The sequence below is a fragment of the Dipodomys spectabilis genome, unplaced genomic scaffold (genome assembly GCF_019054845.1).
Source record: "Dipodomys spectabilis isolate Male_0828 unplaced genomic scaffold, ASM1905484v1 ptg000125l, whole genome shotgun sequence".
NCBI classification, from domain to species: Eukaryota; Metazoa; Chordata; class Mammalia; order Rodentia; family Heteromyidae; genus Dipodomys; species Dipodomys spectabilis.
In genome coordinates this window covers 15,376,145-15,403,636 of record NW_024870802.1, presented here as the reverse complement: position 1 = coordinate 15,403,636, position 27,492 = coordinate 15,376,145, and the positions used below count along the sequence as shown (strand labels likewise).

Genomic DNA, 27,492 nt, shown 5'->3' with positions numbered 1-27,492 from the left:
GAAAACACTTGAGCTTCAAGATACCCAGTAGAAAAGTAGCAGCAGGGACCAAAATGGATAAGAACTTTCCCAGTGGGAAAGCAAAGGATCAGCTTAGCCTGTGATAAATTTCAGCCCAGAGGTCATATGGGATCCAACTCCCCAAACGTTCACTTACATTTCGAGGCAAGGAGCAGACAAAAGCCATAAGCAGTGCAACCAGCCGCCTCTGCCCCAAGGAGCCATCCTGTAAAGGGAGAAGGGTCCTATCAAACCTGTCCTTGCTAGCACTACATTTGTATGCCCCCATATACATCCCAAAGTAGTCCTAAAAATAAGTTTGAAGGGTGTGAATTCCAAGATTCTCCCCATCTGATCCATTAAACTGTCACCTGGAATGGCTGGAATCTGCTTGAGAAGCTGTTTTCAGGCAGAAAGGAGGTGTTGCCATCTAAGAAGAGGGGCACAATGCGGGTAACACTCTGAGCAGCTAACCTGGGGGCAGAGTACTAAGCATTACCACAGATAGGATTCCAAAGCAGCCCTTCCCTCACAGCAGTGCCTTTGAATCCGGGGTTCATTTTAGGGCCACTGAGTCTTGACCAATAAAACATTTAACAGTTAAAAATGGGCAGACATCCTGTGCCCAGACCTATGCACAGTGAATCACATACCAAATCACTGTTGTCTAGTGAGGATCTCAATATCTTCCTTCCTTCCTTTCTTCCTTCCTTCTTTCCTTCCTTCCTTTCATCTCTCCCTCCATTCTTCCCTCCCTCCCTCCTTTCTTTCAGGCCCCAGGTACTGGGGCCTGGGTGCTATCCCTGGCCTTTTTTGCTCAAAGCTCTACTACAGGCTTTTCTTTTTTTTTTTTGCTGGTCCTGGGGTTTGAACTCAGGGCCTAGGTACTGTCCTAAAGTCTCCTTGTGCTCAAGTCTAGTACTCTACCACCTGAGGCACAGTGTCTCAGCTTTTTCTGAGTAGTATATTGGAGATAAACTTTTCTGCCTAATCTGGCTTCAAACCAGGATCCTTAGCTTTCAAGCCTCCTAAGTAGTTAGGACTACAGGCGTGAGCCACCATGCCCTCTGCATAGAGTATGTGAGTGAGTGAGTGTGTGTGTGTGTGTGTGTGTGAGTGTGTGTGTGTGTGTGTGTGTGTCAAACTCCTGAGTAGCTAGGATTATAGGTGTGAGCCATTAGCACTGACTATGTGTATTTTTTAAATGCTCTATAACCAAAAATCATTGAACCATTGCAACACTGTTAAAAAGACTTCTGCTGGGGGGCGCTGGTGGCTACGCCTGTAATCCTAGCTACTCAGGGGATGACATCTGAGGATCACAGTTCAAACCCACTCCAGACAGGAAAGTCCATGAGACTCATCTCCAATAAACTATCAGAAAACTGGAAGTGTTGCTGTAGCTCAAGTCGTAGTATGCTAGCCTTGAACTGAAGAGCTGAGGGACAGCACCCAGGCCCAGGGTTCAAGCCCCACGACCGACCAAAAAAAAAAAAAAAGGCCTCTTCCTTTTTGCTTTGTTTGCAAAACTTAGAAAACAAATAACTGCCTCTACATTTATATACAAGGACAGACAGTGTTCAAGTAATTTTACTGGGCTCAAGACACACCCCAAATTATACTCACTCAGGGCTCAAGTGAGTGGTGGCAGTGCCAATGACAGATGCCATGGCAGTCAAGACCCCATCTTCCAGCAGCACCTTTCTTATAACTGAGGGTTCCTGCTCTGCAAAAACAAAACACCAACACATGCACATACATAGAATCACAAAGTCAAGTATACTTCAAAAATAAAAATTAAGCCAGGTGCCAGTGGGTCACACCTGTAAGTCCTAGCTACTTGGGAAATTGAGAGTGGAAGTTTTATGGTTTACACATGAGATCTCTGTCATTTAGGCCATCTTAGGCAGAAAAGTACCCAAGACTTCATCAAGGGGAGTAGCTGGATGTTGTGGCACACTTGGAAAAAATATTATAGGCACATGCCTGGGTAGGAAGCAAGATCTCATCTTAAAAAATAAACAAAGCAAAAGGGGCTTAGAGGCATGGCTCAGTGGTGGAGTGCCTGCAACAAGTACCTGAGCTTAAATGCCAGTACCACCAAAAAAAAAAAAAAGAGGCGTAGGCAGAGGGCCTCCCAAGTTAAAAGGCCAGACTGGGCAACATAGCAAGACCTTACCAAAAATAAAAAGATGGCCTGGGAATGTGGCTTAGTGGTAGAGTGCTTGCCTAGCATGCATGAAACCCTGGGCTCAATATCTGAGACTTTTTTTTTTTGTCAGTCAGGGTACTTGAACTCTGCTGTCCCTCAGCCCTTCAGCTCAAGGCTAGTGCTCTACCACTTTGAGCTCAATACCTCAGTACCACATAAACAGAAAAAGTCTAAAGTGGTGCTGTGGCTCAAGTGGTAGAGTGCTAGACTTCAGCAAAAGAAACTCAGGGATAGTGCCCAGGCCCTGAGTTTAAGCCCCAGGACCAACAAAGAAAAAAAAAAAAGGGAGGGGAAAAATCCACATCAGTTCAAGGCTTTATCATCATGCCAGGCTCAACTCTAGCAACAATTTTGTTTTTTGGGGGTGGGTACTGGAGTTTGAACTCAGCTTTGTACTTGCTAGGCAAGCGCTTCATCACCTGAACCACAATCCAAGTCTTTTCTTCTTTAGTTTATTTTTTAATTTTAATTTAGTTATTTTTGTTGGTCGTGGGGCCTGAACTCTGGGCCTGGACACTGTCCTTCAGCAATTTAGCTCAAGGCTAGCGCTCTACCACTTGAGCCACAGTGCCACTTCCAGCCTTTTCTGTTTATGTGGTACTGAGGAATCGAACCCAGGGCCTCATGCGTGCAAGGCAAGCACTCTACCCTGAGCCATCTTCCCAGCCCCTATTTTTTAAATTTTTTTGTCAGTTGTGGGTCTTGAACTCTGGGCCTGGGTGCTGTCCCTGAGCTCTTCAACTCAAGGCTAGTGCTTTCCCACTTGAATCACAGTCACTTCCAGTTTTCTGGTGGTTGACTGGAGGTAAGAGTCTCACAGACATTCCTGCCCAGGGCTGGTTTGAACCACAATTCTCAAATCTCAGCCTCCAGAGAAGCAAGGATTACAGTGTAAGCCACTGGCAACCAGCTAAGCAGAACTATTTTTTTTTTTTTTGCTGGTCCTGGGGCTTGACCTCTGGTCTGGGAACTGTCCCTGATCCTCTTTGTGCTCAAGGCTAGTGCTTTACCACTTGAGCCACAGTAACATTTCCCCTGCTTTAGTTTATTTTTAAGATAATCATGGGGCTTGAACTCTGGACCTGGGCACTGTCCCTCAGCAATTCAGCTGAAGGCTAGTACTCTACCACTTGAGCCACAGCACCACTTCTGGTTTTCTGGTGGTTAATTGGAGAAAAGAGTCTCACAGACTTTTCTGCCCAGGCTGGCTTTCAATCATGGTCCTCAGATCTCAGCCTCCGGAGTAGCTAAGATTACAGGTGTAAGTCACCAGTGCCCAGCTTAAGACTAACTTAAAAATAATGCCGGGTGCCGGTGACTCTCACCTATAATCCTAGCTACTCAGGAGGCTGAGATCTGACTATCATGGTTCAAAGCCAGCTAGGCAGGGAAGTCCGTGAGTCTCTTATCTCCAATAAAACTGTTAATGTGGTAGTGTGTTCGCCTTAAGCTGAAGAGCTGAGGGACAGCGCCCAGGCTGAGTTCAAGCCCCATGACCGACAAAAAAAAAAAAGTCTTAGCTGTAATCTTAGCTATTCAGGAAACTAAGATCTGAGGATCTCGGTTCAAAGTCAGTCTGGGCAGGAAAGTCCATGACATTCCTATCTCCAATGAACCAGCAAAAAACTGGAAGTGGCTCAAAGTGGTAGAGCACTAGCCCTGAGCAAAAAATGCTCAGGGACAGCTCCTAGACCCTGAAAGAGTCTTGTAAAAGACTTTTGCCCTAGCTTGGCCTTGGACTGAAATCAGCATACCTATATCTTCTGAGTAGCTGGGATTACAGATTTGATATGATCTGCCTGGTTTTTTTCCCCCTTTTATAGGCTCTTAATAATTTTTCGTCCAGGCTGGCCACAAACTGATATCCTATCTTTCTCTTCCAAGTAGCTTAGATTACAGGTGTGAGCTTCCACGTCTTGCTTCAGCAGCAGTCCTTAACGTGTCCTTTTGAGAAACAGCAAGGCACTGGAAATAGCACTCATGTTAAGCTGAGGTCACAGAGCTCTTGGAAACACTGCATATAGTGCTTGGAATAGTTAAAACAATAGAAAATGAGATTAGCTAATATGAACTTTTTTTTTTTCAAATGTGTGTGCATGCTCACTGCTACTGGGACCTGAATTCAAGGCTGTTGCTCTGCCACTTGAGCCACAGCTCTACTTCCAGCTTTTTTGGCAAATAACTGGAAGTTAAGAGGCTCATGGATTTTTCTGTTCCAGCTTCTTTCTGTACTATAAAATTATCCTGTACTAGAAGGTACAGAACCCAGTACCACAAATACCCAGAAGATGGCAGTGCTGTCCAATGGCAGAGGAAGGCAAAATTCTAAGGAGATGGAGAAAGTTACCTGGTATGGAAGCCTGTACAGCCAAGGCAAGCAGGCAAGGTACAGCCGTGTCATGGAAATACCAGCAGCAATCAGGGTCCTGTTGGCATTTTTCTGCCACCTGATCGAGACTCTGACAGATAGCAATAACTTCACTGGCTCCTGCAACCACATTTCCTGTGTGGAGAGAAAGCCAATGTTCTCTGTAAGGTTTTTTTTTTTTTTTGGCAAGTCGTGGGGCCTCAACTCTGGGCCTTTTCTCATGTGTTTTTTAAACAACTCTAGAAATCTCTCTTCCTCCACTTCACAGGGAAGGACACAGGCTCAATGAAATAAATCAGTTTTTTCAAGGGTCACAAAAAAAGTACAAAGTCAGGAATCAGACTCAGGCCATAGTTTGAACCTCCAATTCTTTCCACTGGGTCAAACACTGTAAATCTAGGTCTACTCTACAGGGCTGGGAGTCCAAAGTAGGCGATGAAGATTAGTAAGAATCCAGGGTGACCATGTACAGATTTCTAGTAGCAACAGCTGTCATGATGGCTTCTGAGCAAACTAGAGAATGGGTATGAGTTATCCAGGGATCTTGTTCAAATGCAGATTTTGATCAAGTCAATGAAAGCCTGAAATACTGCATTTCTGGTAAGTTCCTAGATGATGCTCAGGTTGCTGACAGGCTACTTTGAACACTGTACCTTAGAGTGGGGGACCCTACATGAAAACCACATGTAAATCATCTGGTCACAATTACTGTTGCTCAAATTCCAAACCTCCTCAGAGATTGATTCAACTGGATAGAGGCCCATGCATGAGGATTTTTTAAAAAAGTTTTTTGTATCTACAGAAGACAGCTTTTATGTGTGTATGTTTGTTTGTTTTTGGTTGGTCGTGGGGCTTGAACTCCGGGCCTGAGCGCTGTCCCTCAGCTCTTCAGCTCAAGGCGAGCACTCTACCACTTGAGCCACAGTGCCACTTCGGGTTTTCTGGTGGTAATTGGAGATAAGTCTCATGGACTTTCCTGCTCAGGCTGGCTTTAAACTGCCATCCTCAGATCTCAGCCTCCTGAGTAGCTAGGCTCACAGGCGGGCTTTTGTGTTTGAATAATGGTTACCAGAGCTTGGAGAGGGAATGCTGTTGAATGGCTATTGGGTACAGGGGTGCCACTGGATAGGAGGAATAACTTCTAATATTCAATAGTACAATAGGACAACTTTAGCTGACAACAATCATTTGAATATTTCAAAAGAACTAGTACATAAAACTTTGGATGTCCCCCAAACAAGAAATGACAAATATGTGAGATGATACACACATTACTCTTACCTGATTATTTCACATACTGAACCTTTTATTGAAGTGTGACACTCCACAAAACAAATATTGTGTGTCAATATCACTACATATACAATTGCTATATATCATTTAAGTTTACCATTCACTCTTAGAATTAGAGCACTCTGGGCTGGGAATGTGGCTTAGTGGTAAAGTGCTTGCCTAGCATGCATGAAGCCCTGGGTTTGATTCCCACATTAACTGTACCACATTAACAGAAAAAAGCCAGAAGTGGCACTGTAGCTCAAATGATAGAGCGCTAGCCTTGAGCACAGAGAGGCTCAGGGACAGTGCCCAGGTCCTGAGTTCAAGCCCCATGACAGGCAAAAAAAAAAAAGAATTAGAGCACCCCTAAAGGTGTCAACTTCACTCTGCCTGAGTACCCATTCTGAGCAGCTGCTTGACAATTCCTGGTAGTTACCTTTGTTCAACTGCCAGAGATGCTGCAGCAGCAGAGGCAGCGTCTCCTTGACGATGCTGGGGTGTGTGGAAACAGCTGATAAAGCTTGCAGACAGAGCAGATGCCGGGAACATTTGGTGTGCCAATCCTCTCTAACTAAATTTGATTCCTCTGCAAAGGAGACAAGATTCTATGCAATAGCAAACATGAAGACCCCCCCCAAACCCTTGCTGGCAAGGGCTGGGCTACAGATTAACCACACATACCTTTGTGCAGCTCCTCAGCAAGCTTGGGTACAAGGTGGCTGCTGAAGGCCCCAGGGAAGAGAGTAGCCAGGGTTCCTGATGCCTCTAGTGCTGCCACCCTGCTAAGGACATAATGAGATGAGTATTAGCTGAGCCTGGGCCTACTGTTCTCTTTCCAATATGTGTTGATACAAGAGTGGGAATGCCTAGGCCACCTTGCTAAAGCAGTATGCCAGTACCTAACCACTGAGTTGGAAAGGGCTTCTTAATGCCTAAGAAAAGATAGCAGTTTTACATCTTTGCAATCAGTTAGCAGGTAGAGGCAAACACAGAGCTTACTTTCTCTAAGAAAAACAAGGGTTAGAAGCACAGAGCCCTGGTCCTTGCTGCAATCACTGTTGCCAATACAGAGGCAGGAAATAATTCTCTCTACCACTGCTTTAGATCCTTACCAACTCTGGGAATCCTGCTCTAGGAAGCTCAGTCTGTACAGATGACCCACTGCCAGCTCCAAATCCACAGATGATAGGAGATCTGTTGAGAGAAGGGAACATGGACCTCATCTTTCTTCATTTGCAGCTACCATAATCCTTCCAAAAATCTCATTAGAAGTTCCAAATCAATCATCCAGTTTTGCCATAAGAACAAGGGTGTGAAGTTTCTCTTCACTGAGAATAGAAAACATTATCTTCTCCCCTTCCCTTAAGATGTACCTGGCTGTGCCCCCAAGACTGTAAGTGTCCTGATGCCAACAAGTTGCAGCTGGCTGCTGGGGTCTGTTAGAGCCATGAATACCAGTGAACACAACTGGTCCTTGAAGCTACTCAGAGGCCTTTCATCTAGGGAGAGACAGAAGTTAAGTTACAAGGATATTTGTTTTTTGTTTTTTTTTGGGTCCGGTCGTGGGGCCTGAACTCTGGGCCTGGGCGCTGTCCCTCAGCTCTTCAGCTCAAGGCTAGTGCTCTACCACTTGAGCCACAGTGCCACTTCCGGCTTTTTTCTTATGTGGTGCTGAGGAATGGAACCCAGAGCCTCAGGCATGCAAGGCAAGCGCTCTACCACTGAGCCACCTTCCCAGCCCACAAGGATATTTGGGATAGATTTTTAAGACTCAAACTGTGGCCGTCTGGGAAGCACACTAGAAAACTAAATGACTGTATCCATTCTGTGTTCTCCTATGCCACAACCTCAAAGTAGCAGGACCACTGCTCTTGACCATTTCTCTGAAGCACTCTGCCTTTTATGGGCTACAGAGCTCAATAGTCCCCAGGACACTGCAACTAGCAGGTGATCTCACCTTTGTCTTCATAACTCCATTTTGGCTGTACCTTCAGGAAACCGAGGATCATCTCAAGGATTGTCCGCCGCTGGTTGCTCTGTAATGTTTCAAGGAGTACTGGAGTCAAAGAGCAGTTTAAAGGATTTCAATCCTGCCGGGCGCTGGTGGCTCACACCTGTAATCCTAGCTACTCAGGAGGCTGAGATCTGAGGATTGCAGTTCAAAGCCAGCCCGGGCAGGAGAGACCGTGAGACTCCTATCTCCAATAAACCACCACAAAAAAAAAAACCGTAAGTGGCGCTGTAGCTCAAGTGGTAGAGCACTCGCCTTGAGCTGAAGAGCTGAGGGACAGCGCCCAGGCCCAGAGTTCAAGCCCCACGACCGACCAAAAAGAAAAAAAAAAAAAAAAAGGATTTCAATCCTGCTACTCTGGAACTGGGGAGGATTACTGCTTTAGGTAAGAATGAGTCCAGGAAAGAATAAACGAGAACAAGCAGCAGCTAACAAGAAAATTCCAGATTAACCTGGGTCCACTAGATTCAGTATTGCTCTAAGAAAAGAATCCATCCTAACACTCAAGGTTTCCTCACATCCCCCAAAGACTGTGTTTCCTTACCTGACTGTGCTTGTGGAACTGTTCCAGTAGTAAAGGCAGTACATTGCTGGTAATGTGATCACAGGCTCGGGTAGATGCACCTGCAGCTGCCTGCAACAGCTTGGCACTTGGCCATACCAGTTTCATGTCTGGCTCACACAAATGGTGCCTGCAGTCTAGAGAGGGAGAAATCACAGACCTGGGGAATAGGCTCAGTGTTGCCTGACACCCCCTATTGGAGACGAGGCCTGAAAACTAGGAGTTAATCATGCCTATTATCTTCAATTTAAAGTTAGAGTTGCAGCCCCCAAATCACTGAACATGTCGAGGCTACATATGAAGGGTCATTGGCCCCTGAGGGATGTTATCTCTATGGTCCCCTTCTGTTGCACCGTCCCGTTACCCTGTAGAATGTTGCTAAGGAAGGAGTCAAGGAGGTCCTCAGCATCAGCTCTCAGCACAGAGCGAGACAAACAGGCAGTCAAAGAATGCAGGGCTGCCAGGCCCTCTGCCTCCACCCGCTCACTTGCCGTCTGGAACACCTGTCAGGGAGGGATCCCATAGCTACTGAGGTGAGCTTGCACCAGATGATACCCCCCTCCCCCCATCCACTGCCTATTTCTTTGGGGCTGGGGTTGAGAATCTTTAGGGTACAGCAACGGAAATTAACACCTCAACTGATTGTCTTCTCTTTGGCTATCCTCACCATATTCTTAGTCCCAGTAGTATTAACACACATACTATGTGACTAATAGGGTATCAATTCTGTGTGATGGCACTTTTTCTTCTCTCTATTTAGATGATGTCAGAGGCTCCATGACTCATACCCTTTGTGCAAAGGGTGGTTAGGAAGTGGGCCCTGTGCAAAGGTGACCACATGGTCTTACCAAGCTGCGGTCCCTCCTTTACCTTTCAACTCAAGTTTGTACACCCTTGCTTGCCTACAGAAAAAACCAGTCACAGTACATTGACTCTTGTAATAAATAGGGAGAACCCTGACAACTTGTGACTTATCAGCTATAAGTTTACATAAGTAACACTCACCTCTCTGCGTATAGAAGCCCAAAGGCTGGGGAGGAAGTCCTTCAGCTCTTTCTGTCCATATACAGCACAGCAAGCATTCTGCCAAGAAACCACAGGCATGAGCCGGCTACTCTGCGCTAAGATATGCAAGCACCTCAGCATAATGCACCTAGAAGAGGCTGCATTTCAGCAGAAAAACTGGCAAGAAGGCTTAACAATACTACCCTTGGCACATAAAAATGGGGCTAATGCTGCCCAGTGACAAAGAAACACAAAGGCTGGAGATGAAGCTCAGTGGGAGAGCACTTGCCTTGCATGGTGCAGGGAGAGGAAAGAGTAGCAGCATGAAGATTCAGCCTTTCCTCAGTTGCTCACTCAGTAACTACAGAAAACTATGCAGCTAGGGACTTTAGGTCAACGCAGTCCCCAGTCCTGGCATCCTTCGTTGAGGTCTATGAACTGTCCTCTGGCCAGCCAAGAACTTGTTAGCTCTTAGTACTTCTAACTTGTGTAAAGGCAGTTGGATCACTCACCAGAGTCTGCAGAGAATCCAGTTTGGCACTAAGAATCTCAGAATCTACTTTCTCAATCAGAAGGGGCAGCAGGAACTGTGGGTGAGAAGGAAGAACTTAGGCCTGAGACAGGCAGTATCTGAGCTGCACCAAGGTCAACTATGTCCTTACTGACACTAGTCCCAAGGAACAGATGCTACATCAAAGATACTATACTCAAGGAATTATGACTTAAGCTAATTTTCAAGCTGTGGCCAGAGTTCAAGTTACCTAAAAAGTGGGCCAGTTAGCAAAGCTAGGGGATTTCAAGACAGTGCTATCTAGGGATTGGTTTCTTTTTTTTTTTTTTGGGGGGGGGGTTGGTCGTGGGGCTTGAATTCTAGGCTTGGGAGCTATCCCTGAGCTCTTCAGCTTAAGGCGAGCACTCTACTGCTTGAGCCACAGCACCACTTCCGGTTTTCTGGTGGTTTATGGGAGATAAGAGTCTCACAGACTTTCCTGCCTGGGCTGGCTTTGAACTGTGATCCTCAGATCTTAGCCTCCTAAGTAGCTAGGACTATAGGTGTGAGCTACTGGCACCTGGCTTGGTTTAGTATTTTAAGGGTACAAGCTGGTAGAATGTTCTACATAACTCAATATAACTGCCACACAAGATGCTTGAAGGATGGAATACCCTAAAATATACACTAGATTTTCCCCACATGCTTTTACTGTTTCATTCTCAATGTTCTTTGAAAGATGGCCAGACCTACCTCAGCAAATCGTGGTGTAGAGGCCAGCACAGCTCGAAGACTCAGAATGAGATCTTCTCTCTGGATGCCGTGGGGATCATTAGGTGGCTGGGAAGAAATACCATAGATCTGTGTAAGTTTCAGACCACCCATGGACACAGGCTTGAACCTGGCAAGCCAACAGAACAAGGCAATATTTACACTCAATGTAGAACAATAGAATGACATGGGCGCCAGCTAGGAGATATGCTTAATCTTATGTGTTCCTTGGAAATTTTAGGAATTCATTCATTAATGAGGTACTTAATATGAAATCTAGAACCCTGTGCATGGTAGGTAAGTACTCTACTACTTAGCCACATTCCCAGCTCTAGGCATTTATTTTTTTAAATCCGATCACATTTTCTATCCAATGCTATGATTTTATCATAAGCACCTGTAACTTTCAAGTGCATTGCTTTCTTCTCTGTGTGTGTGTGTATGTATTATTATGTGTTAGTATAATAAAATGTGATTAGTTGCTAGGTGCCAGAGGCTCATGCCCATCATCTTAGTTATTCAGGAAGCTGAAATCTGGAGGATCAAAATTTGAAGTCAGCCCAGGCACAAAAGTTCATAAGAGGGGCTGGGAAGGTAGCTCAGTGGTAGAGCGCTTGCCTTGTATGCCTGAGGCCCTGGGTTCGATTCCTCAGCACCACATAAGCAAAAAGAAAAAAGCCGGAAGTGGCGCTGTGGCTCAAATGGTAGAGTGCTAGCCTTGAGCTGAAGAGCTGAGGGATAGTGCCCGGGCCCAGAGTTCAGGCCCCACGACTGGACCCGCCCCCCCCCCCCCCAAAAAAAAATTCACAAGATTCCATCTCCAATTAACCAGAAAAATGTCAGACTAGATGCATGCCTCAAAGCACTTTGTGTTCAACTGGACCCTCCATGACTAATATGGGGCCAGCATACAATAGGCAGTGAATATTTGAATGAATGAGTGAAGGTGCTACTTACAGGGGTAAAATCAATAGGAAAATAACAAGATGTCACTTCAAACAACTCTTCTACAAAGGGTCCTGTAGCAACAGAGAATGAGGTTGACTTAGATTCATTTACCTGACAAGCCTCAACTAGCTAATTCATTACCACCAAGATATACCTAGGCTGTAGTCCCTAGAGATGAGGTCATGGACGATGCGGAAAGCAACCAGAAGATTACGGGGATCCTTCTCCCCATCCATCACCTGGATGAAGCCAAATGTGAAGTCAGCTCCTAGGCCCTTTAGCTCTGGGAAGGAGAGAACAAGGTCACTACTGTCTATGGTACAGAAAGCCTAAGTCTCTTAGAAGGTTTGCATACTCTTTCTACGAACACTTACCACTCCTTTCTGGCAGAGCAGACCTCTTATTTTTCTAAGAGAAGCACTCAGCAAACAGATGTGCAATAACATCTACATTATTACACAGGTAAGAATTTAAAAGCTTTACTATACTGAGGAAAGAGTGGGTCCCTAATTCCCTTTATCATCGTCTTTCAGAGTATTGCCTCTTCTATATAATCCCCAGGCTAAAATGAACCCTACAGAGGGGAAAAGGCCTCTTACCTTCTTCCCGAGTTTGCATGAAATTGGTGATGATATTGTAGACTGTGTGTCGGTCCACTTGGGGCAGGGACTTTGGGGTAGGGAGAAAGGAAAGAAGTGAAGAGTATGCTCAGAGAAAATGGCAACTGATAAAACTACTTCCTGTTTCACAAGCTTTAAGTAAACAAAAAAAATTTTTTTTAATCAGCCTATGATAAACCTATGAGGAAGTGAAGAGAAAGGTTATGGTTATTGACCTAGCACATCAGTGATGACTACAGCCCAGACCTGTAGCATGCCTTACTTTCTCTAGGTATCAGAAGACACAGATTGGATATGCCATCCACCCCTCTCTTTAATCAATAGAAGGAATGACTGATAAACATGGTCACAAGACCATAAAAAGTTCAGAAAGTATAAAGCAATATGTTTTGCCATCTAATTCTAGTTACACCCAGGAGTAGGAGATAGGAGACTATCAACTGTCCTGTTAACACTCACCTGTACATGTACCTCCTGGAAGATGGCTTTAAGTACAGAGACAGCCAGACCTGAGGGTAGGGACACATACAGGCTCTGAAGGAGAAGGGAGGATATGTGAATATTCAAGGAATTACAGAATAGTTTTCAAAACACAATCTTGCAAAGGACCTATGTAGCTGCAGAGGGAAGCACAACATTCTGATTCAGAGCGAAGTGATAACAGTGAGCAACTTTCTCTAGTTGAATGTTTCACTGTCACTCCTTCTAGTTTACCTGGATCCAAATGGTACTTTTACTCTCTAGAGTACAGAATAAAGCAGGCTGATAATAACTTAGTTCTACATTTGGGCCTCTCTACTTTTACATGTGAAACTCAACCCCAGGTACAAGGAGAACTGGATAAGGCCTCCTATGAACACAGTTACAAAATGAAGAAGAAAACTCACAAGTGCCCTCAAGCCCTGGAGAACAGATGGGATCACAAGATGATGGTCCTTTAGCCGGTTCTCATAGAACAGGATCAGGTGTACCACTGCACAAACCAGATTCAGCCATTAGTTTATACCAGATATCTTCCCTCAGTTTGTAATGCTGTTCCAGTTTGGGACTCACAATTTTCCTCCTTTACTAAGAGATATGCTCATGCCCTCTCATTTCATTAAATCTTGAGTTGATGAGTAAAGAAAATAAAGGACCACCTCATTATTCATCCTTAATAAATCTACAGCAAAACCCATTCTCAGTCCTTAAACTGTCTTTCTATATAACTCAGATCTACTATCCTTTTCTTTTCTTTTCTTTTTTTCCACTGGGGCTGATGTAAGGCCTGATGAGTTCTACCAAGGATCTGTATCTTCAGCTTTTCAAAAAGAGGGGATTTAACCCATGTCTTCTGACTTTTTTCTTTTTCTTTTTGCCAGTCCTGGGGCTTGAACTCAGGGCCTGGGCACTGTCCCTGAGCTTATTTGCTCAAGGCTAGCAGTGTCATTTCTGGCTTTTTCTGTTTATGTAATACTGAGTAATCAAACCCAGGGCTTCATACATATTAGGCTTTACCTCTAAGCCACAATCCCAGCCCTGTACTGACTTTTATTAAAGGGCCAAACACTGAGTACTACAGATTTCAGGACATGGTCTCTCTTGTTCCTTCTCAAAACTGCAGCAGAATACTAGCTATTCAACTGCAATTAGCTGGATTAATATCTAGAATTTAGAGAGCTAGAAAAATGAAATAGTAAAAGAATATCCCAATTAATTAATGGGCAAATGAATTGAACAGACAGTTCTCAAAACAAGTACAAATGGTCAATAAAAACATGAAGAAATGTTCAACATCCTTAGCTATGAAAGAAAATCAAATTAAAACATTACTGAGATTCTATCTCATTCTATTCAGGAGGGCCAGCATGAAGAAAACAAACAACCACAAATGCCAGTGAGGATTTGAGAAAAGGGAATCCTTTATACTACACTGTTGGGAGGAATAAAAACTAGTATAACTACTATGGAAGCATGGAGGTTTGGAGGAAAAAAAAAAAAAGACCTTATAACCCTCCTATACCACTTAAGCATATAACCAAACGAGTGTAACTCAACATACAAGAGACAGCTGCCACACAAATTTTTTTTTTTTTTTTTGGGTCCGGTCATGGGGCCTGAACTCTGGGGCCTGGGCGCTGTCCCTCAGCTCTTCAGGTCAGGGCTAGCGCTCTACCACTTGAGCAATAGCGCCACTTCTGGCTTTTTTCTTTTTGCTTATGTGGTGCTGAGGAATCAAACCCAGGGCCTCAGGCATGCAAGGCAAGCGCTCTACCACTGAGCCACCTTCCCAGCCTGCAACACAAATTTTTGTAGCACTATTCCAAATAGCCAATCCTAGGTGCCTAAAAATGGGTGGATGAAGAAAACTACGGTATATATATGCAATAGATACTATTCAGTTTTAAGAATGAAATCATGTCATTTGCAGGAAAATGGATAGAACTGGAGAATATGTTGGGTGAGAACTGGAGAGCCAAAACTGGAGGTATGGCTCAGGTGGTAGAATACCATACTGGAGTAAAAATGTAGGTGAGAGCATAAGGATGCCCTGAGTTCAAGCCCCAGTTACCAGCACAAAAACAAAAAGAAAAACCTAGCCAGGTACTAGGAGCTAATGCTTGTAATCCTAGCTACTCAGGAGGCTGAGATCTGAGGATCTAGGCACAAAGTCAGTGCTGGGAAAAAAAAGTCTGTGAGACTCTTATCTCCAATTAACCACCAAAAAACAGAAAGTGGAGCTGTGGCTAAAGTGGTAGAAAGCTAGCCTTGAATGAAAAAGCTAGGTCTTCAGTTCAAACCTCAGTATCAGCACAAAAGAAAAACAAAATTGCTGCTAGCACACACTGAAAATATTCTAAGACTGTACTTGAGATCTCTATGTTTTTGTATCTTAAATAATCTCTGCCACATATACCAGTAAGGAACAAAAGTCTTGATGAAGTAGATTATAGATACATTATGCTTTCCCTTCCTATAAAGTGGCTTGGATAGACATGGAAGGCCTTGGCTCAGAAATCTGGGGAAGATAGTCCTAGTAATGCCAGTACCTTCCTTTTCCAGGAGCAAGGGGTGACACTGGAGTAGCACCTGTGACAAAAGTTGAATTCCTCGTGCCCGAGTTCTGGGTTCTGGATTATCAAGAGAGGACCTGAGAGACAGCAGGATAACACCTATTAACCAATTGAAGCTTTGGAAAGCATAAGTATTTGGAAGTTAGTCACACTCATTCCTCCAGGCATGGAAGCAGAGTTATGCCCTGTTAATAGACAAACCAGCTCAGGTAGATGTTCCTGAGGAAAGAGCATTACAGATTCCAGAAAGGACCAAAACCCAAAGAACTGATCTGGAACCATCAGAGGAATAAGTGATACCACAACCAACAGAAAATTTGGTTTCAAGGCACCTCGGGTTAGCACCAAATGGGTACTTTGTTTATTCTTTCTCCCCAGTGGTATGATTGGGACATTCCTTTGAAATAAAACAGAGCTTAGTAGCTACCTACAGGGCTGCAGCGTCTACCAAAACAAAAAAAATAGATTCATTTTTATAAATTCTTGCTAAAAAAAAAGCTGTGTAGAGCCACTAAGAAGGCACTAGGTCTAAAACACAACACAAAAAAATAACCCTAGGGGCTGGGAAGGTGGCTCAGTGGTAGAGCGCTTGCCTTGCATGCCTGAGGCCCTGGGTTCGATTCCTCAGCACCATATAAGCAAAAAGAAAAAAGCCAGAAGTGGTGCTGTGGCTCAAGTGGTAGAGTGCTAGCCTTGAGCTGAAGAGCTGAGGGACAGCACCTAGGCCCAGAGTTCAGGCTCCACGACTGGACCCAAAAAACAAAAAACAAAAAAAAAAACCCAACAACCCTAAAACTTTATAATTGAAAGATTACAAAGTTGGCCAGAATGAAAATTTAACTATGTAGGACTGTTGGTAAGTGAGAAACTGGACTGAAGCAACGGTGACTTTTCATCAAAATGGTTCTCGTAAGATTATACTTAAAAATTCTAAACAAGAACAAGCAGGAATAGGTTTTAGAGGAGTTGGCTACAAGAGTTACAGTAAAGGATAAATAAGTAAATATGTGTATGTGCACATATACGCATATGTGTGTAAAAATAAGAACACTCCTGACAGGATCTCTAGAATACCAATCTGTAGAAGGATTTCTCCAAAGGAAGTAGAAAACTGTACATTTACAGCATTTATAAATGGGCAAAATATACACATGCTTATAGTAACATCTGCTTTTCTGAGTAGTCAAATAGTGTAAATAATATGGATGTTTGCCAACTGGTAAATAATTAAACAAAAATATTAGATACATATACAGTGGGATACTATAGCATGGATAAACCCTGAACACCTCCCCAGTGAAAGAAGCCAAAGTTAACCAGGTAGGGTAGTACACTCCTGTAATCCCAGCTATACTGGAAGCAGACATAGGAAGATTTTGGCTGAGGCCAGCCATGGACAAAAGCTAGATCCTACCTGAGAAATAAACTAAAGCAAAAGGGGCTGGCTAGGCACATGGCTCAAATGGTAGAGTGCCTGTCTAGTAGGCATGAAGCCAAGTCAAATCCTAGTATTGAAGGGAGAAAAAAAAAAGAGAGAGAGAACTAGAGATCACATCTTTTATAATTCTATATAAATTTACCAGGGACTGGGAAGCAGAAGGAAAAGGGAATAGGTGCTAATGAGCATGAGTTTCTTCCTGGAGTAAGGAAGATGTCCTAAAAAAACATACTGTGGGGGGCTGGGAAGTTGGCTCAGTGGTAGAGCGCTTGCCTTGCATGCATGAGGCCCTGGGTTCGATTCCTCAGCACCACATAAGCAAAAAGAAAAAAGCCGGAAGTGGCGCTGGGGCTCAAGTGGTAGAGCGCTAGCCTTGAGCTGAAGAGCTGAGGGACAGCGCCCAGGTCCAGAATTCAGGTCCTACTACTGACAAAAAAAAAAAAAAAGTAGACCAAGGCCACAGGAATGTGAGCAGAAGACCCAATGATCGGTTACATGGGAGTGATGCATAACAATTCAGTATTTTAAATTTCTTCTAATATTCTGCTAATAATTTAGAAGGCAAATTATCTGTGACAGTTAATCCTTGTCAATTTAAGTGGTCTACCAAGTAGGAAGTATGAGGAAAGCAGGCCTCAGATTATAAGTACATTATTTTCTCTGGTGTACAGAAGAACCCTAGATTGTAAAATATTGCTTTGTGGGGCTGGGAAAGTGGCTCAGTGACAGAGTGCTTGCCTTGCATGAATGAGGCTCTGGGTTCGATTCCTCAGTATCACATAAACAGAAAAAGCTGGAAGTGGTGCTATGGCTCAAGTGATAGAGAGCGCTAGCCTTGAACTGAAGAGCTGAGGGACAGTGCCCAGGCTGAGTTCAGGCCCCATGACTGGAAAAAAAAACAACTATTGCTTTTCCAGTGGTTTTGCCAAAACCTTTCTTTTTCTTTTTTTCTTTTTTTTTTTTTTTTTGGGGGGGGGGGGGGTCCAGTCATGGAGCCTGAACTCTGGGCCTGGGCGCTGTCCCTCAGCTCTTCAGCTCAAGGCTAGTGCTCTACCACTTGAGCCACAGCGCCACTTCTGGCTTTTTTCTTTTTGCTTATGTGGTGCTGAGGAATTGAACACAGGGCCTCAGGCATGCAAGGTAAGCACTCTACCACTGAGCCACCTTCCCAGCTCCCAAAACCTTTCTTATAAAGGGGATCTGGCACAGGGTCAGCACCTATCCACAGAGGGCCCCAGGGCTTGTGAGTCAGGTTGGAGTTGACTATAATCCTAACATGGTTGGATAGGTCTATGGAAGTACATGAGGAATCCCAGCTCTAATTAAGGACAGTAGATGGCCATGCACCTCACCTTAAATCTGTGGCCCAAGTCAGGAGCTGATGATGTAGCCTACAGGTTGTATGCTCCTAAACATTACCTTAAGAAGCATCAATCATGCTACAAGAAACTTTTTCAGACAAAGCAAGTCAACAACATAGAATTAGACTAAGGTCCTGATACAGAGAGGGTTTTAGGTTATAGGAGAAATTCAGGCTCCAGAAAAACAGCAATGCATAAAAGTAACCTTTTCAGAGTGCCCAGACAGGGTTAGAAGAATATACTAGAACAAGAGCTCTTACCCGAGGGCTTCCACCACTTGTAACACTGTATAGCTGCCGGATTTGACATCTACAGGAAAATAAAAAGAAATATGAGAAAATAAATTGAAACCCTCATTACAGTCTGGGCACCAGGAACTGATGCCTGTAATTCTAGCTACTCAGAAGGCAGAGATATGAGGATTATGGTTCAAAGCCAGCCCAGGCAGGAAAGTCAGTGAAACTTTTATCTCCAATTAACCACCAAAAAAGCTGCAAGTGGAGCTGTGGCTCAAGTGGTAGAGGGTTAGCTTTGAGTGAAAAGCTCAGAGGAGTGCCCAAGCTGTGAGTTCAAGTCCCAGGACTAGCATAAGCATGTGTACACACACACACACACACACACACACACGCACACACACTCTCTCTCTCTCTCTCTCTCTCTCCCTCCCCAAACCAATGGCTTTGTACTTGCCAAGAACCCATTCTAGTCTTACTGCAGCACTTCAGATAACCTACAAAATGGATTAAAGACCCTAATATCAAACCTGAAACTCTGAAACTACTGCAGGACAGAGTAGGAGAAACACCTGAACTTATAGGCACAGGCAGGAACTTTGCTGCGCAGAGTCCCATGGTCACAACAAATTGGAGAGAGACTTGACAAATGGAACTACCTTAAAATAAAAAGTTTCTGCACAGCTAAAGACACAGCTGGCCAAACTAGAAAGACAACCAACCAATTGGGAAAAAAAAGTATTTACCAGCAATATATCAGACAAGGGCCTAATGTCTATTATATATAAGGAACTCAAGAAACTAATCCCTCCCAAATCTAACAAACCCATCATTAAATGGGCTAAAGAGAGGGAGCTAAAAGGGAGCCAGAGAGACTTCTCAGTAGAAGAGATGAAAATGTCAAAGAAACATGAGGAAATGTTCATCATCCCTGGCTATAAAGGAAATGCAACTAAAAACAACCTTGATATTACTTCCTTATATCAGTCAAAATAGCCCACATCCTAAATTCGGCCAATGACAAATGCTGGAAGGGATGTGGAGAAAGAGGAACGCTATTGCATTGCTGGTGGGAATGTACACTAATACAACCACTTTGGAAAGCAGTCTGGAGGTACCTTGGAAAGCTAAATATAGACCTCCCCTATGACCCAGCCATCCCACTAGGCATCTACCCTGAGCAACAGGAACCAGGATACAAGGACACATGCACCTCCATGTTTACTGCAGCATTGTTCACAGTAGCCAAGATATGGAAACAACCCAGATACCCCACTATACATGAATGGATCCAAAAATTGTGGTATCTATATACAATAGAATATTACACAGCCATTAGAAGAAACAAAAGAATGGCATTTGCAGGGAAATGGATGGAACTATAACAAATAATGTTGAGCAAGGTAAGCCAAGAATAGAGCCCAACAGCACATGGTCTACCTAATATGTGGATGTTAAATCCAAAGTGCAAGGAGACATGACAAAGTAAACAGTACTCAAGAAACAAAGGACCTCCACTCAATTTGTCGTATCATTTCTAAATGAGTCCATGTTGACCACATATATATATATATATTATATGTATTATATATGCACATCTGAGGGAAGCTAGAGGAGGACACAGAATCAGAGGGAAATGGGAAAATACACAACAGAGGGGCCCATCAGCTACACTGGACATTGATGAAAATGAACTAAGCCACTCAAGGGGAGTGAAGGGAGGAAGGGAGGGAGAGGGATAGAGGGAACAACTTACACTAAGCAAAAGGAAAGAAATGTACCTATCACCCAATGTGGAAGAAATAGTTGTATTATCAAAGCTCATAGAATTCACAAACATTATAGACCATGATAATGACAACTTGCCTTGAGAAAGTTAAAATGTGTTTGTGACTTTAAGTATCACTATCTCACAATACTGTGAAATTTGTGAAATTTATGTAATCACATAATACCAATAAAAATTATTTTTAAAAATCCATGAGAAATAACCAACCAAAATAATTTGTTAAGGAGTCTGTTTGCAAAATTAATATTATGAAGTCAAAAGCCTTTATGTATACACATATAATAGTCTATAAAATGACCCAAAGGAAAAAGAGAATCAAAAAATAGGAGAGAGAAAACTACACATAAGTGCTGGCAAGGATGTAAGAAAAGAAAATCCTTGTACATTGTTGGTGGAAATGTGAATTTGGTACAGTCATGGAACAGTATGGAAGCTCCTAAAAAAATTAAAAATAGAACATATGATGCAGCTGTCCCACTTTGGGGTATATAGCCAAAGGAAATGAAAGCAGGATCTGAAAAGATGTTAGTACTCGTGTTCACTGAAACAAGACCAAAGAAGCCATATACATACTAATAAGCTGACAAGCACAACAGTGTGTATAAATAATATGTATAGTATAAACCCAGTATTGTTTTTAGTGGGAAGGCCTATTTTTATTTCCATTTATTTATATCTCTGGAAGATCTAGCAGGAAACAGTAACTTACTGCCTCTAGGGAAACAGCAAAAACAGTTAAGGGTTCAGAGAGGTATACTTTTCCTCCTCCTCCTCCTCTTCCTCCTTTTGTGTGTGTGTGTGGGGGGGGGGGGGGGCTTGAACTTGGAGCCTTGAGCTCTTAAGATTTTTTTACTCAAACCTAAGCCACAACTCCACTACTGGCTTTTTGCCGGTTACGTGAAGATAATAATATCAGATTTGTCTGCCTGAGCTGGCTTTAAAAACCTGGATCTTCAGAACTCAACCTCCTAAGTAACCAGGATAAGAGATGTGAGCCAACAGCACCTGGCAAACTTTTTTTTTGGTGGTACTGGGGCTTGAAATCAAGACTATATATTTGGTAGACAGGCATTCTACTACTTCAAGATAAAGTCTTGTGAACATTTTCCAGCCTGGGTTGGCCTCAAACTTCAACCATTCCCTCTTAGCCTCTCAAGTTGCTAGGAGTGAGTAACTGGTGCCTAGTTTTTTATCTATTTTTCTTGTTCTTGCCCTCTCTCTTTTTTCCAGACAAGGTCTTATTATGCAGCCCAGGTTGACCTTGTCTTCAGCCTTCTAAGTGCTATTATTACAGGTACGTTAACAGTTTTGTGTTAAGAAGTATAGTGTGTGTGTGTGTGTGTGTGTGTGTGTGTGCGCGCGCGCGCGCGCGCGCGCGCAGGTGCATATACACATGCTGCTCAGGGCCTACGTGCTGTCCTTGAGATTTTTGTGTAAGGTTAATGCTCTATACCACTTGAACCACAGCCCCACTTCTGGCTTTTCTGGTGATTAATTGGAAATAAGAGTAATGGGCTTTTTTGTGTCTGAAAGCTTTGAACTGCAATCCTTAGACCATGGACTCCTGAGTAGTTAAGATTACAGGCATGAGCCACCAGTGCCTAGCCAAGCAATACACTGAACCTTAGTCAGGGCCTGGGTGCTGTCTCTTTTTTGGGTTTGTATGTGTGTGTTTAATTTGTAAGAATTTCATAAATTTTCCTGCCCAATCTGGCTTTCAACTGCAATTTTCAGATCTTAGGTGCCTGAGTAGGTAGAATTACAGCTGTGAGCCGCTGATGCCCAGCTTAGTTTATATTTTCAAGAGAGAAACAAAGAGAAAATTATTATCTTCACAAGGAGTCAGTTAACATAGATAAAGGACTTTTAGCTAATGAGTGTATGGTAATTAGGGATTTACCACCCTCAGCCTGTTCTGGGAACAAACTCCTAAACAAGCAGTTCACCTTAAGTCTGTCACAGTAACAGCTGTGAGCTGAGCTGGGCAGAGGCTCACTCTTGTACTAAAGAAATCCAACTGGACTGAGGATAGGAGAGCTCCAGTCAGGATTCATAGCTCGTGACTGGCACCAATTTAGACATCAGGCACTCTTTAGCCCTACTTGTGCCAGGATGTGGAAGCCCAGCTGCTGCCCCAGCCCCTGAGAAACAGCCAAGGGGAAAAATGAGCAGACTGCTGAGTGGGGGAAGGGCACCAGGCAGGCTCACAGGACAAACCAACCAAGAACTCATATTGTGTCCCACATCAATTCCTTAATCACTTTTTTCTCCCTTGGGTGCTGTTCCTAAGATGTGTGTGTGTGTGTGTGTGTGTAAAGGTTAGTGCTCTATGACTTGAGCCACAGCTCTTTCTATTTTTTGGTGGTTAACTGAAGAGTCTCAATAGACATTCCTGCCTGGACCAGAACAGTGATCCTCAGATCTCAGTCTCCTCAGTAGCTAGGATTACAGATGTGAGCCACTGGCGCCTGGCTCCCCAACACTTTTGTGAAGAAAAATTTCTATTTCCTGGGTTACAAACCCAGAAAATAAGTTTTTAGGAGCATTGAAAAGGGTACTTTCTTGGAATCCCTTGGCTACAGTGCCAAATAAACCCATCTAAAAACTAATTTCAGCAGGTAGCACAGAAAACCTTAGCAATTCTACACAGAAAGCCATAGGGGACTTGTTACTGTTAATAGCCAAGGATGTCATTGAACTGAATCCTTTATTCTTTAGCAACACCATCAAAATCCTCTGGGATGCTGGCCTAGAGACTATCTTTGGAACTATCTCAAATGGCCCAACTTATTCATTCATCTTTAAGAGATGGTCTTCAATATGTAACCCATGATGGCCTTGAACTCAAAATTTTCCTGCTTTAGTCTATGACAGCATGCCTTGCTACATCTTTTTTATTAAAAAAAAAAAAAGAAAAGAAGCAAGGGTTGGGTTGTAGCTCACAGCTAAGCATATATGGGACTCAAGAGTCCCTTAGTACCAAAAGGAAAAAAAAGGTGGAAAAAAAAGGTAAAATTTATATATAGTAAAATGAACCTATTTAGTGTATACTTTGGTGAAATTTATCTTAAGTGTATACCTATGTAATCAATAAATCAATCACAATATGGAAAAATTTCATCGGCAGAAAATGCTCCAAAGTGTTCCTCATCAGTCAATGCATGCTCCCAGAGGTTGCCTCATTTTTTTTTTTTTTAGTCCCAGTGCTGGGCTTGAACCCAGGGTCTTGCACTCTAGTTTAGCTTCAAGCTTTCAGTCAAGGCTGGCACTCTACTACTTGAGCTACAACCCCCACTTGCAGCTTTTTACCAAGGTAGAGATAGTCTCTCTCTCTCTCTCTCTCTGATTTGTATGCCCCAGCTGGCTTCCAACCATGATCCTCAGATCTCAGTCTCCTGAGCTAGGATTAAGGCTTGAGCCACTCGTGTCCATCTATTTCTTCTCCAGAGACAGGGTCTGGGTACTTAGCCTATGCAGGTCTTGAATTTGACATATGCAGGTCTTGAACTTGACATTTTCCTCCTTGGCCAGGCTCCCAAAATGCTAGCATTATAGGAATATACAACCATACTCAGCTTCAAGTCTCCTATTTTTTTGGTATGATGATAATATTCTTGAATTTTTAACTGTTACAGAACACTGTGAATATGCAAAAGGCCACTGATACATTCACTTAACATGATTAGAGTAGGGCATTTTCCTTTTTGTTTTTAAAGGACTACCAGCCTGGGGCCAGTGGCTCATGCTTATAATCCTAACTACTCAGGAGGCTGAGATCTAAGAATTGAGTTTTGAAGCCAGCCAGGGTGGAAAAGTCTGTGGGGCTCTTACCTCCAATAAGCCACCAAAAAAGCCTGAAATAGAGCTTTGACTTAAGTGGTAAAGTGCTGTCTTGAGCAAAAAAGCTAACTGACAGCACCCAGGCCCGGAATTCAAGCTCCGGGATCAGCACACCTGCACACATGCGCACATACATACATATACACACACAGACTTCAATACATCCATACTCTATCCAGAATTATCTCTCTCCACACACATTATTTACTTGCTTACTAATCTCCCTTTATTCCTTATTGCTTACAACCTGATTCCTTGGTTGTCCTTCAAAGTTTAGACTACAGAGATCTAGCTGCCCCTTCATCATGCCTCCTATCACTCAGTTACATGAAATGTCAACATGTCAAATTCTTCCATACACGTAAGCCAGAAAATAGAATACTTTGGTGTGGAATGCCCCTTTACAATCCTTGTCTGAGGAACAACACTCTTCCTTTAAGACCATCTCAAGTGTCAATGCCTACAAAGCCTTCCTGGAATCAGCCTCTGTTTCCTCCACACTTCTTTTTAAAAAGTCTTTCTGTGTTTTTGTTTTTATTCAGCATTTATTGAATATCCTAAATCACATATTATTGGGGCTTTTGATAGAAATATAGAGAGCTTTTAAGAAGCCCCGTCTGTTGGGGCAGAAAGATCTTTAAAAAACAATCCCAGTGTTATAAGTTCGGTGTCACCATAGTGATAAAAACAGAAACTGGGTTAACAAAAGAAAGGAGAATTTCTGGGTTTATGGACCATGGGTTACTAACTTTAAGTGATTAATTCTTTTAACACTCTTAAGTTTTCCCAAATGAAAACCAGAATACCTGGAAATACTATTAATTATGCAGTTGGGACTCCTGGGATAAAAGAAGCTAATAAAGAGTTAATGTTCCCAAGAGTAGAGTCACTAGCATTAAGGAAACAGTAAGTTCCTTTCCCTTTATTGGTAGCCCTAAGTTTTCCCAAAGTGTTCAGGATTTGTCTCATAAGCCGGGCGCCAGTGGCTCACACCTGTAATCCTAGCTACTGAGGAGACTGAGATCTTAGGATCACGGTTCAAAGCCAGCCTGGGCAGAAAAGTCCGTGAGACTCTTATCTGCAATTAACCACTAGAAAACCGGAAGTGGTGCTGTGGCTCAAGTGGTAGAGCACTGGCCTTGAGCTAAAGAGCACAGGGATAAGCACCCAAGCCCAAAGTTAAAGCCCCATGACCAACAAACTCCCCCCCCCAAAAAAAAACCAAGATTTGTCTCATAGAAATGGACTTATGTACTAGTATTTCCTAATTCCCCACACTTTCTTTCCTCAGCAGGGTGGTAGTTCAAGAGGAGCACAGAGACGTAATCAAAGGAATTTTTATGTGGTCACACTGAGAAGGCACAATTGGATCTCTGTCTCATGAAGCTGCAGCCTCTTGAGAATCTGGAGTGGCCGCAGCCTAAGGAATGATGGCAAGGGCTGGGGTGGTGTGGACAGATGGGAGGAATCCCTCAAGCCTAGCTTCCAATCAGGCTCTCAAATGCCCTTTCTGCTGCCACACACATTTCTTTTTTTTTTTTTTTTTGTCGGTAGTGGGGCTTGAACTCTGGGCCTGGGCGCTGTCCCTCAGCTCTTCAGCTCAAGGCGAGCGCTCTACCACTTGAGCTACAGCGCCACTTCCGGTTTTGTGGTGGTTTATTGGAGATAGGAGTCTCATGGTCTCTCCTGCCCGGGCTGGCTTTGAACCGCGATCCTCAGATCTCAGCCTCCTGAGTAGCTAGGATTACAGGCGTGAGCCACCAGCGCCCGGCTGCCACACACATTTCTTCAACCTATAGTTTTTTTTTTTTTAAATTTTATTTTATTTTATTTGAGAACATACTGTACAGAGGGGTTACAATTACATGGGCAGGATAATGCATACATTTCTTACCAAGCATTGCATCCTCCTCCTTTGTTTACCCTTCACCTCCCTTCCCAGCCTCCCCCCTCCCTCCCACCCAATCATACCCCCCCCCCCCCACCGACATTGTAAAGCTGTTCAACCTATAGTTTATTCTAATTCCTTTCCCCCACCCAGGGATGGTCAAAGCTGGCTAATAATACTCTACCACTTGAGCCATAGATCCACTTCCAGCTTTTTGGTGATTAATTGGAGGTAAGAGTCTCACAGACTTTCTGGTCCAGGCTGGCTTCGAACCATGATCCTCAGATCTCAGCCTCCTGAATAGCTAGGATTACAATTGTGGGCCACCAGAACCCGCCTAGTTTACTCATCTTGTTTTTGTTGTTGTTGTTGGTCATTGGGCCTGAAGTCTGAGCCTAGGCACTGTCCCTCAACTCTTCAGCTCAAGGCTAGTGACCTACTGAACCATAATGCATTTCTGGCCTTTTCTGCTTATGTGGTATGGAGGAATCAAACCCAGGGCCTCATGCAAGCAAGGCAAGCACTCTTCCACTGAGCCACCTTCCCAGCCCAAATTTACTCATCTTTAATAATTTTTTTTTTCATTTCAAGAATAGTGGTCTCCCAGGCAATAAAAATATGCTGGATAATATAAAATGGAGGTTGAAATGAGGGAAATTCTAGTAAAAGAAAAAAATTACATTCATTACTACCAAATTCACATGTTTAGAAATTACACTCCAGAATCAGCTCCCTTCTTAGTATCCTTGTTTTATTTTTGTCTGTTGTGGGGCTTGAACTCAGGGCCTGGACACTGCCCCTGAGCTTTTTTTGCTCAAAGCTAGTGCTCTTCCACTTTCAGCCAGTGCCACTTCAATTTTCTGAGGGTTAATTGGAGATAAGAGTCTCATTCACTTTGCTGCCAGACCTCAGCCTCCAGAGTAGCTCAGATTATAGGCATCAAGCAGCGCCCAGCCAAAGTACTTATCTTTAATCAGCTTCAGGCTCAAAACCTTGGAAATTATGTTGGGGAGTCCTCCCTTTAAGGAAAGACTCCCTTTAAGGAGGACTCTAACCTAACCTCAAATCCCTAGATTCTTCCTTTAACATCTCTAATTCCAAATGCATAAGCAATTTAACATTAGTTCCAGGAGACACTACAGTGGTAGAAAGGAGTGTGTAGGATGTGGAGATATATACAAACATTGCTACTAAACAAGTCTAATAAGTACATGAATGGTTGAGAAATATTACCAAGATTGCAAAGTCGTATGTTATCTGGTTGGGATAATCAGGAATTTCTGGGGATGGAGAATGATATCCAATCTGAGCCTTGCCATGGAGATCTAACCTGGATAGAGCTAACTGGGAAGGAAAACATTCAGGGAACTGGGAACTAAAGATCCGGAAGGGTAAGAAAAGAGCTGGGGCCAGGTAGTCTTTGAACACTTGCCTGAAAGGCATTAACTTATAATGATGGGTAGGTCCATACATCAGTCTGTCCCTTCCTCTTTCTTTTTTCTTGTGTATTGGGATCTGAACTCAGGGTTTCACAGTCTCACGTAGCTTTCTCTGCTTACATCCAATGCTCTGCCACTTGAGTCATGCCTCTAGCTCAGGTTACTCTCTATTGTCTGCACCTTCCTTAG

The 27,492-nt window shown here is 43.4% G+C and overlaps 1 protein-coding gene across 4 annotated transcripts in view; it reads right to left on the bottom strand.

Moving 5' to 3' along the window:
* Mms19 (MMS19 homolog, cytosolic iron-sulfur assembly component) overlaps positions 1-27,492 on the bottom strand; it is a 34,596-nt gene that overhangs the window by 3,729 nt on the left and 3,375 nt on the right. Inside the window, exons 2-22 of one of the 4 annotated variants that reach the window (XM_042689134.1) lie at positions 18,375-18,423; positions 15,292-15,392; positions 13,150-13,235; positions 12,722-12,796; positions 12,242-12,311; positions 11,797-11,925; positions 11,652-11,713; positions 10,677-10,763; positions 9,946-10,020; positions 9,434-9,511; positions 8,793-8,931; positions 8,411-8,565; positions 7,813-7,891; positions 7,229-7,354; positions 6,968-7,049; positions 6,537-6,637; positions 6,292-6,441; positions 4,560-4,715; positions 1,627-1,726; positions 372-474; positions 158-226 (exon numbers count right to left, since the gene is read on the bottom strand). In XM_042689134.1, the coding sequence (XP_042545068.1) occupies positions 158-226; positions 372-474; positions 1,627-1,726; positions 4,560-4,715; positions 6,292-6,441; positions 6,537-6,637; positions 6,968-7,049; positions 7,229-7,354; positions 7,813-7,891; positions 8,411-8,565; positions 8,793-8,931; positions 9,434-9,511; positions 9,946-10,020; positions 10,677-10,763; positions 11,652-11,713; positions 11,797-11,925; positions 12,242-12,311; positions 12,722-12,796; positions 13,150-13,235; positions 15,292-15,392; positions 18,375-18,423 (2,072 nt within the window). Of the gene's footprint in view, positions 1-157; positions 227-371; positions 475-1,626; positions 1,727-4,559; positions 4,716-6,291; positions 6,442-6,536; positions 6,638-6,967; positions 7,050-7,228; positions 7,355-7,812; positions 7,892-8,410; positions 8,566-8,792; positions 8,932-9,433; positions 9,512-9,945; positions 10,021-10,676; positions 10,764-11,651; positions 11,714-11,796; positions 11,926-12,241; positions 12,312-12,721; positions 12,797-13,149; positions 13,236-15,291; positions 15,393-18,374; positions 18,424-27,492 lie in introns of those variants that run through there. The other 3 variants (XM_042689135.1, XM_042689136.1, XM_042689137.1) reach the window with 3 other exon arrangements.